Source organism: Astyanax mexicanus, unplaced genomic scaffold (assembly GCF_023375975.1).
Source record: "Astyanax mexicanus isolate ESR-SI-001 unplaced genomic scaffold, AstMex3_surface scaffold_69, whole genome shotgun sequence".
Lineage (NCBI taxonomy): Eukaryota > Metazoa > Chordata > Actinopteri > Characiformes > Acestrorhamphidae > Astyanax > Astyanax mexicanus.
Genome location: NW_026040079.1, coordinates 5,695 through 19,142, shown reverse-complemented (window position 1 = coordinate 19,142; position 13,448 = coordinate 5,695). Strand labels below are relative to the sequence as shown.

The 13,448-nt window shown below is 42.5% G+C and overlaps 4 protein-coding genes across 4 annotated transcripts in view; all 4 read right to left on the bottom strand.

The window, feature by feature from the left end:
* The window catches only part of LOC125798651 (histone H4), a 69,398-nt gene extending 58,876 nt beyond the window's left edge, over nucleotides 1-10,522 (bottom strand). The window contains exon 1 of the mRNA XM_049474188.1: nucleotides 10,439-10,522. The gene's annotated coding sequence lies outside the window, so the exon portion shown is untranslated. The remainder of the gene's footprint in view (nucleotides 1-10,438) is intronic.
* Nucleotides 1-10,522, bottom strand: part of LOC125798650 (histone H4) — a 53,450-nt gene extending 42,928 nt beyond the window's left edge. Inside the window, exon 1 of the mRNA XM_049474185.1 lies at nucleotides 10,439-10,522. The gene's annotated coding sequence lies outside the window, so the exon portion shown is untranslated. The remainder of the gene's footprint in view (nucleotides 1-10,438) is intronic.
* LOC125798649 (histone H4) overlaps nucleotides 1-10,522 on the bottom strand; it is a 36,520-nt gene extending 25,998 nt beyond the window's left edge. The window contains exon 1 of the mRNA XM_049474182.1: nucleotides 10,439-10,522. The gene's annotated coding sequence lies outside the window, so the exon portion shown is untranslated. The remainder of the gene's footprint in view (nucleotides 1-10,438) is intronic.
* Nucleotides 9,152-10,522, bottom strand: LOC125798647 (histone H4). The gene is made up of 2 exons (XM_049474181.1): nucleotides 10,439-10,522; nucleotides 9,152-9,481 (listed from the first exon to the last, which is right to left on the bottom strand). Exon 2 carries the CDS (start codon nucleotides 9,461-9,463, stop codon nucleotides 9,152-9,154), a length of 312 nt encoding a protein of 103 aa, XP_049330138.1. The 5' UTR covers nucleotides 9,464-9,481; nucleotides 10,439-10,522.
* Nucleotides 10,523-13,448: the final 2,926 nt, after the last annotated feature.

Below are 13,448 nucleotides of genomic sequence, written 5' to 3'. Positions count from 1 at the left end.
ATCGAGCTTGCGCGCTATTGGCCGTCATTCCGAACCGCAAAATACTGCTGTTAGAACACAGTGGCGGCTTACTGCTGTCCAGCCTGGTTTTATGTACACTAAACGCAATGCAGGTTGATCGCTCTCATTTGTTTATTCAACAATACTTATCTCCGCACACACGAACATAATACCCACCCGTGTGTATATATCTAGGTATTTTCAGCTTGTAAATATTTATCTTGTCAATTGTTTTAGTGCTTTTACTCATTGATCAAAAGCATAATAGTGTGTGCATGTATGTGTATATCTATATATATCTATATATATCTATATCTATATATATATCTATATATATATATATCTATATCCATATCTATATATATATATAAATATAGACACACATCGCGTTATATATACTATTTTCATTTTAGTTTATTCCTTTATCACGTAACGTGATAAAGGAATTCATAGAATATGCACTACACGTATTTTGCGTGTATTACATGTACTGCGTGTTGTGTTACTGGTGAGGAAACGTAGCACTTTTTGAGTAGAGTTGGGTGGCTCTTAAAAGAGCCTTTGGGTATGGACAAAGAAGCGGAGATTTACTTGGCCTTGACCGCCTTCTCGGTCTTCTTGGGGAGAAGCACAGCCTGAATGTTGGGCAGCACACCACCCTGGGCAATGGTAACTCCTCCGAGCAGTTTGTTCAACTCCTCGTCGTTGCGAACAGCCAGCTGCAGATGACGGGGGATGATACGAGTCTTCTTGTTGTCGCGGGCGGCGTTGCCGGCCAACTCGAGAATCTCAGCGGTAAGATACTCCAGCACGGCGGCAAGGTAGACGGGGGCACCGGCGCCAACACGCTCTGCGTAGTTTCCTTTGCGCAGGAGCCTGTGCACACGGCCCACGGGGAACTGCAGCCCAGCGCGGGAAGAGCGAGTCTTGGCCTTGGCCCTAGCCTTGCCGCCGGTTTTGCCTCTTCCGCTCATGATGCAGGTCAGATGTGTTCGCTGAACAAAGCTGAAATAAAGCGAGAAGGCTCCCGGGCGCTGTTGATAAAGCAAAAGCGCCTACGTTCCTATTGGCTGCAAGCTTCGCGCAGCAACAGCCAATAGCGTCCCCGCCGTCGAACTCTAGCGGCCGCTCCCCCCTCCTCCTCGTGCAGCCTCCTCCCCCCTCCTCCTCGTGCAGTGTAAACGCTTGGCGCTGAGACAGCCAATCGCGTGTCCGCCGTCCAACGCCAGCGCCCGCCCTCCGCTGCTCGCTTTGGGCCCCCACCTCCCCCTCCTCCTCGTGCTGCCTGCTTTGTGTGTGTGTGAGACAGAGACCTACTGCTGCAGACAGAGACTTATGCCTTCCCGCTCAAATAAATCTAAAGTTGTAAACGAAAAGAAATAACCTAATAAACAAACTAATGAAACGAATACCTACAGTGGCTGTGGTTGTGCTATGACAGCTACTTATATGGGAGCCGTATTTGTATGTTAAAATGATGATCATACAACGATAAATAGTGTCATACGCCATACACATTAGACACTGTTATATGCTTTGAATACATATATGTACGTGTTTATAGCAAAGGAAGCTCTTTGAAACGAAACTGTGGGTGGCTCTTAAAAGAGCCGTTGTTAGAGAGGAACAAAACATGAAGGTAAACGGCACCGTTTACTTCTTCTTGGGGGCAGCCTTCTTGGGCTTCGCCGCCTTGGGCTTGGCCGCTTTGGGCTTGACAGCCTTGGCTTTCTTTGGGCTCTTGGTGGCTTTCTTGGGAGCCGCCGGCTTCTTCGCCTTCTTGGGGCTCTTGGTTGCCTTCTTCGCAGCCGCTGCGGGTTTCTTGGCCTTTTTGGGAGACTTCTTGGCCGCGGCGGGCTTCTTCGCCGCTACCTTCTTGGGCTTTTTCGCGGCAGCCGGTTTCTTGGCGGCGGGCTTCTTGGCTTTAGGAGCAGCCTTCTTGGCCGGCTTCTTCTTGGCCTCGGCCTGCTTCTTGTTGAGCTTGAAAGAGCCCGACGCGCCGGTGCCTTTGGTCTGCACCAGAGTGCCCTTGGTGACGAGGCTCTTGACGGCGATCTTAACGCGAGAGTTGTTCTTCTCCACGTCGTAGCCGCCGGCAGCCAGGGCTTTCTTCAGGGCGGCGAGGGACACGCCGCTCCTCTCCTTGGATGCCGAGACGGCCTTGACGATAAGCTCGCCGACGCTGGGGCCGGCCTTCTTGGGGCGGGCGGCCGCCTTCTTCTTGGGGGCCTTGGCGGGCGCCGAGGCGGCTGGGGCGGGAGCGACTTCTGCCATCGTTCTGCTTTGCTGCGTGCTGGAGCGAGCACTGTGTGTCTGCTGCTGTAGCGTTCTGTGGAACCTCCCTCAGCGGCGAGGGGGGCGGCCCTTAAGCGCCGCATGAGAACGTTGTAGACTCAACCCGGCCGGTGCTGTGCAGCCGTGGCGCAGCTGCAGGCTCGCGTTGTGTTTTCTCGCCGCGTTTCTCGCACGAAATCCGCGCGCGTGGCCAACCTGGCGAGCGTTAAAGCACTCTCCCGCCTCCGAGAGGCCCCCTCGCGTGTCGTGAAGGCGGAAAGGGCGGCGTGCGGACGGCGCCTTTCTCGCGGCGCTCCTCGAAGCGCGCCGAGCCGGCCGCGCTCCGAACGGGCAACGGCGCATTTGGCGTGCTTATCGTGTAATAATGTCGTGAAAGGGTATCGCGAGCGGGGCGAACGGCGTGGGTGTCGTCGGAGGAGAGTGTGGGCGAGAGCGTGTCGGGTGTGTGAGGCGCGTGTGCGTAGTTTAGCTGGTGTTGCGGGGCGCCCTTGTGGAGTGCGTAAAGCACAGTGCGCGCGCGGTGTGTTGCGCGAATGGACGACTCCCGCAGTCGACTCCCACGCGTCTTTGTCGCCGCCTGGTCTTCGTCGCCGGCGCCCCGCACTCGGATCGGCGCTCCTCGTGGAGCGCTCGGCTCTTGTGGGTCCCGGGCTCCGGGCGCGGCTCGTTAGGCGCACCTGAATCGACTCGGCGCTCCGGTAACGAGCCCTAATTCCCCCAAACACCGGCCCTCCACCAGCCCTAAGACCCCCCAACCCTATTTTATTCTAACTCTAAACCTCCTAACCCTAACATATTCTAACCCTAAGCCCCTCAACCCTAATATATTCTAACCCTAAGCACCCTAACCCTAACATATTCTAACCCTAAGCCCCATAACCCTAATATATTCTAACCCTAAGCCCCATAACCCTAACATATTCTAACCCTAATATATTCTAACCCTAAGCACCATAACCCTAACATATTCTAACCCTAAGCCCCATAACCCTAACATATTCTAACCCTAATATATTCTAACCCTAAGCCCCATAACCTTAACATATTCTAACCCTAAGCCCCATAACCCTAATATATTGTAACCCTAAGCCCCATAACCCTAATTTATTACAACCCTAACTCTAATTTATTACAACCCTAATCCCCTATAACACTAATTCATTGCAACCCCAACCGCCCAGAACCCTAATACAGAAGAAAAAAAAAAGAGCGTGAGGCCACACTTTTATTGTGGTAACATTTTTAATAGATCCAAATATAGCAGTAGGTAAAGGCCTACATGAACATTCTGTCAATCGGAAGGCTGAGGCCTAGCGGCTAAATTCACACTCCACGAGCGCTGCAATACTGAGGCCTAACTCCTAACTTTACCTGAACACACCGCAGCAGCACTGTAACACTGAGGCCTAGTGCCTACTTTTACCTGCGCGCTCACTCTACCTGCTGTAGAACCTCGTTGCCTAGCTGCGGCTCTTACGCGTACGCGTTCCACAAGCACCCGTAGAACTCTGAGGCCTAGCTTCTAAATACACCGAAAAACACTGCAGAAGCACTATATTGCTCAGGCCTAACATATAAATAGACCTAAATACGCTGCAGAAGCACTATATTGCTCAGGGCTAACATCTAAATAGACCTGAAAACACTGCGGCAGCACTACATTACTGAGGCCTAGCTCCTAAATGTACCTGCACACACTGCAGCAGCCCTATGATACTCAGCCCTAACTTATAGTGCTGCTGCAGTGTGTGCAGGTATATTCTACTGAGGCATAACATAGTAAAATGGTGCTCTGCAGTGTTTTTTTTTGTTATTTATATGAGGCCTAGCTCCTAAATGTACCTGCACACACTGAATCAGCACTATAATACTGAGGCCTAACAAATCAATATACCTAAAAACGCTGCAGAAGCACTATATTGCTCAGGCCTAACATATAAACAGACATGAAAACTCTGCAGAACCACTACATAACTGAGGCCTTACTTATCAAGATACCTAAAAACACTGCGGCAGCACTACATAACTGAGCCCTTACTTATCAAGATACCTAAAAACACTGCGGCAGCACTACATAACTGAGCCCTTACTTATCAAGATACCTAAAAACACTGCGGCAGCACTACATAACTGAGCCCTTACTTATCAAGATACCTAAAAACACTGCAGCAGCACTACATTACTGAGGCCTTACTTATCAAGATACTTAAAAACACTGCAGCAGCACTACATTACTGAGGCCTAGCTCCTAAATGTACCTGCACACACTGCAGCAGCACTATGATACTCAGCCCTAACTTAGTGCTGCTGCAGTGTGTGCAGGTATATTCTACTGAGGCATAACATAGTAAAATGGTGCTGCTGCAGTGTTTTTTTTTGGTATATTTATGAGGCCTAGCTCCTAAATGTACCTGCACACACTGCAGCAGCACTATGATACTCAGCCCTAACTTATAGTGCTGCTGCAGTGTGTGCAGGTATATACTACTGAGGCATAACATATAAATATAACTAAAAAAAAAACACTGCAGCAGCACTATAATACTGAGGCCTAGTGCCTACTTTTACCTGCGCGCTCACTCTACCTGCTGTAGAACCTCGTTGCCTAGCTGCGGCTCTTACGCGTACGCATTCCACAAGCACCCGTAGAACTCTGAGGCCTAGCTTCTAAATACACCTGCACACGCTGCAGCAGCACTACATAACTGAGGCCTAACTTATCAAGACACCGAAAAACACTGCAGAAGCACTATATTGCTCAGGCCTAACATATAAATAGACCTAAATACGCTGCAGAAGCACTATATTGCTCAGGCCTAACATATAAATAGATCTAAATACGCTGCAGAAGCACTATATTACTGAGGCCTAGCTCCTAAATGTACCTGCACACACTGCAGCAGCACTATAATACTGAGGCCTAACAAATCAATATACCTAAAAACTCTGCAGAACCACTACATAACTGAGGCCTTACTTATCAAGATACCTAAAAACACTGCGGCAGCACTACATTACTGAGGCCTTACTTAGAAATAGACCAGAAAACACTGCGGCAGCACTACATAACTGAGGCCTTACTTATCAAGATACTTAAAAACGCTGCGGCAGCACTACATTACTGAGGCCTAGCTCCTAAATGTACCTGCACACACTGCAGCAGCACTATGATACTCAGCCCTAACTTTGTGCTGCTGCAGTGTGTGCAGGTATATACTACTGAGGCATAACATAGTAAAATGGTGCTGCTGCAGTGTTTTTTTTGGGGGTATATTTATGAGGCCTAGCTCCTAAATGTACCTGCACACACTGAAGCAGCACTACAATACTGAGGCCTAACAAATCAATATACCTAAAAACGCTGCAGAAGCACTATATTGCTCAGGCCTAACATATAAATAGACATGAAAACTCTGCGGCAGCACTACATAACTGAGGCCTAGCACCTAAATGTACCTGCACACACTGCAGCAGCACTATGATACTCAGCCCTAACTTATAGTGCTGCTGCAGTGTGTGCAGGTATATACTACTGAGGCCTAACATATAAATATAACGAAAAAAACACTGCAGCAGCACCCTATTACTGAGGCCTAGCTCCTAAATTAACCTGAACACACTGAAGCAGCACTGTAACACTGAGGCCTAGTGCCTACTTTTACCTGCGCGCTCACTCTACCTGCTGTAGAACCTTGTTGGCTAGCTGCGGCTCTTACACGTACGCATTCCACCAGCACCCGATGAACTGAGGCCTAGCTTCTAAATACACCTGCACACGCTGCAGCAACACTATGACAGACAGGCCTAACGTAGAAATATACCTGCACACACTGAAGCAGCACTATGATACTCAGGCGTAACATAGTAATGTAGTGCTGCTGCAGTGTGTGCAGGTATATTTATGAGACCTAACATATAAATATACCTGAAAATGCTGCAGCAGCACTACATAACTGATGCCTAACTTATCAATATACCTAAAAACACTGCAGAAGCACTATACTACTCAGGCCTAACATATAAATAGACCTAAAAACACTGCAGAAACACTACATAACTGAGGCCTAACTTATCAATATACCTAAACCACCAGCACCTGTAGAACTCTGAGGCCTAGCTGTGTGCAGCAGCATAATAAGCTAAATTTCTACTCCAAACAGTAAGCGTGTTGCTTTACTACCCTGATCTGGTTCTACTTGCTGCCTGTTAAGACAAACATGACGCCAAAATTGGGGTCTCGCTTGCTGACCTGGGAGGGGGCTTATTTATGCCTTTGTAAGACGAAGCACACCTGGCTCTATCGTTCACACGCGGCTCTCGTTAGCAGCATCAGGTGTGGAAGCTCAGATGTTGGACCAACAGTCGTGTAGGGTGTGTTTTGTGTGTCTTACAGCTGATTTTCTGTTTATGGATGCAGGAAAAAGTTAGTAACACCACAAATAGGTTACATTTAACATTAATCATTCATAGCGACATATGATTTCTAATCACATGTTTATATGCAGCTCACTAGGAGCTAGTTTTGGTGTATTTCTAGATTCATTGGCTGTATTTTCTTGAAACAAATTACAACAGAGTTTGTCACAGTATGTGTCATAGGGCAGAGCAGTTACACGCTTATCATTGGGATTGTGTTACTAATAGGTAAGCTCAACTGTTCTTTAATTATAGCACTATAATAATCTAGCGCTATAGTAATTATAGCACTTTGCACGTGGCAAATGTGTACATACATATGTGTACTTTTATCTCCTCTAGGCATAGACGTTGTGCAATATGTCACTTCCCCATGAATAGCATAATCTCTTAAACACACTTTGTGCTGTACCACCTCTTATGTACTATTTGTGTGATTTATTGACCACCTATGTACTGGTCACTAGTGTCACTAGTCACTGCTTAGCCCAGCACATAATGGGGAATCATGCGCCTTCCATTTCTTCTATCTATATATCTATATCTATATATATATATACATATATATCTATATACATATACATATATCTATATACAGATACATATATCTATATACATATACATATATCTATATATATATATATATATATATATATATATATATATATATATATACGTATATATACGTATATATATATATATACACATATCTATATATATATACATATATATATCTATATACATATACATATATCTATATACAGATACATATATCTATATACATATACATATATCTATATATATATATATATACGTATATATATATACGTGTATATATATATATATATATATATATATATATATACACACATATATCTATATACATATATATATACACATATATCTATATACATATATATCTATATATATCTATATACATATATATATATCTATATATTGTGTGTTCACAATTTTATTTATTATTTTTATACATATAAATATACACATTCACTACAATACACACACACACACACACACACACTACGTATATGAATACTTAATGTGTGTGTTTTTTTTAAAACACATTAGAAAAGGGACACGGAACGCTGCTCTTTAGTGGAAAACGTGGGTGGCTCTTAAAAGAGCCGTTGGGTTTGATCGGAGCGGGTTCGCTCTTTACTTGGAGCTGGTGTACTTGGTGACGGCCTTTGTTCCCTCGGAGACGGCGTGCTTGGCCAGCTCGCCGGGCAGAAGCAGGCGCACGGCGGTCTGGATCTCCCTGGAGGTGATGGTGGAACGCTTGTTGTAGTGAGCCAGGCGGGAAGACTCACCGGCGATGCGCTCGAAGATGTCGTTCACGAAGGAGTTCATGATACCCATCGCCTTTGAGGAGATTCCGGTGTCGGGGTGGACCTGCTTCAGCACCTTGTAGACGTAGATGGCATAGCTCTCCTTCCTGGACTTTCTGCGCTTCTTGCCTCCCTTGCCGGCGGTCTTGGTGACGGCCTTCTTGGAGCCCTTCTTCGGGGCGGACTTTGCTGGCTCAGGCATCCTGCTCGTCTTCGAGTTAGACTGAAGAATGAGGGGGAGGCGACTAACCCCCACGTTATTTACACTCTGCTAGTCTAATTAACATGAGTCACGCCTTTCGAATGCCGTCAAACCACCATTGGACAAACACAGCTCGCTCCACTGTAATACCCCTCCCCCCCTCCCCCCCTCCCCCCTCCCCCCCCCAACCCCATCCACCCTCCACCCTCCACCCGCTGCTGCAGCCTGCTCTTTGTGTGCCTTCCCGCGCACACAGCGGCGAAGGCGACGGCCCCCGTGTAGGACTAAGTGTACTAAGTTTAAGACCGTTTTATACCTTGTAAAAATTGACGCTTCGTATGCGTTAGCTTAGAAGCGGACAAATAAAGACATATGCGCTTTGAGAGCGCGCACAAACGCGCGCCTGTATGTTTATTCATCACTTTGCCTTCGTGTAAACTAATGTCTGGTTCAGTTGAATGGCCGGGAGATCCTACGGCGGTCCTCTAAAACTACCTAAAACTCATACAATAATTGACTTTACGCTGACGCTTCTTATTCCCAGACTCGGATATTTATATGATGAAAATCTATTCTTTAATAACACACGTGCGTATACATATACACACACACACACACACACTGGTAGGCATATATGTATAAATTATCTATAAATATATAGCGTACACACACACACACACACAATAATACTGATATCCTTAAATATATCTTTCATAGTGCATTTCCACACTTTATCTGCTAATTCACGGGCAGTGGGACGTTTTATATAGGGAAATTTAGTGTTATTCAACTACTGTATCTTATTCAAACACGGAAAACTTGTCTTTGGGTGGATTTGTGGGTGGCTCTTAAAAGAGCCGTTGTTGTTTGCGTTGTTCTAGACGAGCGTTTAACCTCCGAATCCGTAAAGAGTGCGTCCCTGGCGTTTCAGGGCGTACACCACATCCATGGCGGTGACGGTCTTTCTCTTGGCGTGCTCGGTGTAGGTGACGGCGTCTCTGATCACGTTCTCCAGGAACACTTTCAGCACACCGCGGGTCTCCTCGTAGATCAGACCGGAGATACGCTTGACGCCACCACGACGCGCAAGACGGCGGATAGCGGGCTTGGTGATGCCCTGGATGTTATCGCGAAGAACTTTGCGGTGACGCTTGGCGCCTCCTTTCCCGAGCCCCTTGCCTCCTTTTCCTCGGCCGGACATCGTTGCTGCTCTTGCTCCCTGTCGACGAGAAGAGAAAGAATGAAGTTAGAGCGGCCGGCCGGCGCCTGATATTCTACTCTACCGGACCTAGTTGAAGACAGAGAGGCGGAGCCCAGTACAAAGCAGCTGGGTGGCCCCTCGCGGTGAGGCCGTCCGCACCGCCCCCGCACGCTAGAGCGCTACAGAAAGACTGATTATAAACCGTATCTGCTTGAAAGTAATAACTGTAGATATCTTACACCAATGAATGCTGAATATTACATATTGCCAGACCGACTTTATGAAGCACTGAACCGCGTGGGACATTTGAATATTTTCCCCTCACCAAACAAACGGAGGGCAACGTACAAAAACATTTCGCTGTGTGTTTGTTCATTTGTTGGTTTTAGTAGTTGGTTTGAGTGTTGTACAAAGCCTATATTCAGCCAAAAAATAAAAAGCTTAATAAATATTGTCGTAATATATATCAATACATCATCTCTAAATCCCAGTGTTATCGCTCAAGAGACATGTAGTAGCAGTACAAACCCAAATACTCAATAAAACAAAAAGTAAATAAATCTAATAAAAATATTAATAATAATAATCCTTGAGAAATTCAACGTGTGGACCACAAAAAGGACGATTAATGTGTATCATGTACGTTTTATCAAATATAAGCCATTTTGTAAAGTGCATTCGTCAAACTAGGTGTATGTATTTACGGAGTTCATTAAACTTCTACTAATGTGTACTTCGGAAGTACTTTGAAAATTGTGCTGGGAGGTTGATTTATTTTCTAACAATCTTTCGGAATATGCTCCAATCCTTTTTTCTCACTTTACACATAAAATAATTATATCAGTTAATAATAACCCTCTTGATCCATAAGAAATGAACACTACTACACAACCATATGTGGCCCTCATAATCCAAAATCATGTAAACAAATAAAACATTACAAAAGCAGGTAGAAAGATTTGTATTCCCACTCACTCATTTACAAATCTCTGCAGTGTATTCCTTCGACCAGCAGATGGACTCCAAGCTCCACCCAAAAAACACCTCCCCTAGAATTGTCTGTCAAACCACACACAAACAGAGACAAAACAACAATTTACAAGATCAGTACATTAAACCTATTTCAATGTTACATGGAGATAGCATTAAAGAAATGTATACATATATTTAGTATGTTTTGTCAATCAAAAATACTAGGGCGGAATGAATCATGTTTTGGGTTCTATCATAGGAGCTGTGTATAATCTTTTCTTGTTCATTTTTCTATTTCTTTTCTGGTTATATATATATATATATATATATATATATATATATATATATATATATATATATATATATATAGATATAGATTATTTTAGGTATATACATTTTATTAGAGTTATTCTTGTTATGTTTTTTTTTGGTTTATGTTTCGTATTGTCCCTTCAAATTTCCTACAACAAAAAATAACACGGCAAAAAATCCTGCTTTAACATATTTCAGGCTTAGTGGATCATCAGTGGGCAACATTTGCAAATGGAAGGGGGCAAGATCCTCTGCTCTTTATTATAAAGTTGTAGCCATATATGCGGATCGTGTTAACCAACTGAATAAAGGAATCTCATTCTATTATCTTTATATGATAATATATAAAAGACAAATGCCCTAATCAAATTGTGAATGTGATGAAAAGTACACATTTGTAGGCCATCTCTTGAAATAAACTATGGGTCAGAAACCTGTCGTAATGTAACACAATAAGCTCTAAATCACAGAGTGTTGGAACAGTCGAATAAATAACCATAATAATAATAATATTTATTAGTAGTATTAGTAGTAGTAGTAGTGAGTAAGTATGTTTCTCAGAGACAGCCTGTCTTCTCATGGATAATAATCTGCCGTGTGAAATCCAAAATGTGGCACACACGAAGCACGATTACTGTGTCTCATGCATGTTTGATCAAATATAAGCTATTTGTTAAAGTGTATTCGCCAAACTAAGTGTACTCAATTACGGAGTTCACTAAACGTCTACTAATGCGTACCTCTAAAGTACTTCATAAATGGTGCTGGGAGTAGCAAATACATTACAACTCAAATTAAATAGTTGTTAATATTTGAATTTCAATCCGTCATTCCCTCTCAGACCCGAGCCATTTCGCTCACTTCGCTACACATATAATATTGCAGTTAAAAACTCTCTTGATCCATGTGAACTAACACAATTAGACAACCATATGTGGCCCTCGTAATCCAAATTCATGTAAACAAATAAAATTTCAAAACAGGTCAAAAGATTTGTATTCTCACTCACTCATTCATAAATCTCTGCAGTGTATTCCTTCGACCAGCAGATGGACTCCAAGCTCCACCAAAAAACATCTCCCTTAGAACTGTCTGTCAAACCACACACAAACAAAGACAAAACAACAATTTACAAGATCAGTACATTAAACCTATGTCAATGTTACATGGAGATAGCATTACATAAAATTATTAATACATTTATTATGTTTAAAATGTCTTAATATTAATATCTTTTCATGCATACAAAATAAATGCTGGGACACGTTGAAGGAAGTGGTTGGAAAAGAGAAAAAAGGTAAACATCAATTATAGCATATTATGGATATACACAAGCTCACTCTCACACACACATCCACACACATATAATAATAAATACATGAACATACATATAATTTCATATCATTTCACATATATCTTTTAGTTTCTTTTTCTATGTCTTATGTGTTTTATATATATATTATTTTATGTATATACATTATAATATATTTATTTGTGTTAGTTTCATTTGTTTTCTGTTTCATTTTGTCCCTTCAAATGTACCCAAACAAAAAAGAAATAATACAACAAATGAAATGCCTTAACATATGTACTGCTTAGTGGATCACCAGTGGGCAACTTTTGCAAATGGAAGGGGGGGAAAAACATCTTGCAAGATACAACAACAACAACTACCATAATAATAATAATAATAATAATAATAATAATAATAATAATAATAATAATAATAATAATAATAATAATAATCATTATTATTATTATTATTATTATTAGTAGTAGTAGTAGTAGTAGTAGTAGTAGTAGTAGTAGTAGTAGTGAGTAAGTAGGTTTCTCAGAGAAAGCCTGTCTTCTCATGGACAATAATATGCCTTGTGAAATCCAAATTGTGGAACACACGAAGCACGATTACTGTGTCTCATGTATGTTTTATCAAATAGAAAAGAGTTTTCAAGTGTATTCGTAAAACTAAGTGTACTCAATTACAGAGTTCATTAAACTTCTACTAATGTGTACCTCTAAAGTACTTCAAAAATTGTGCTGGGCTTTGTAAATAATTGACAACTCAAATAAAATATTTGTTATTATTCGAATTCATGTCAATAATTCGCACTATGCCCCAATCCTTTTCACTCACTCTACACATAAGATATTTGGTTCAGTGAAAATTTCTCCTGATCCATGTGAAATAACAGTATTAGACCACCATATGTGGCCCCCCTAATCCAAATTCATGTAAACAAATAAAACATTTCAAAACAGGTAAAAAGATTTGCTTTCTCACCCACTCATTCATAATTCTTTGCAGTGTCTGCATTCGACCAGCAGATGGGCTGCAAGCTCCACCAAAAAACAAGATCAGTACATTAAACCTATTTCAACCTTCCATAGAGATAGCATTAAATAAATAAATAACTCATATATAACTATATATATATACACAACAAATTAACATTATTCATGTTATAATTATTATTACACATATTAACACACCTTAAAATACACCTTAACAATTGGACAGAACGCCAATGACATAATTAGTAAAGATTTAATTATTTCTTAGGACTCAAGTCAAGTATACCAATGATGAAATATTTAAATGTGTCCTAAAGACTTGGTTCACTTGTCAGAGAGTAGCGGTTTAAATCTTGCCTTTAACCTTAGCTCCAAAAATGTATTTCTTTCTTCTATCCAAAATAGTTAG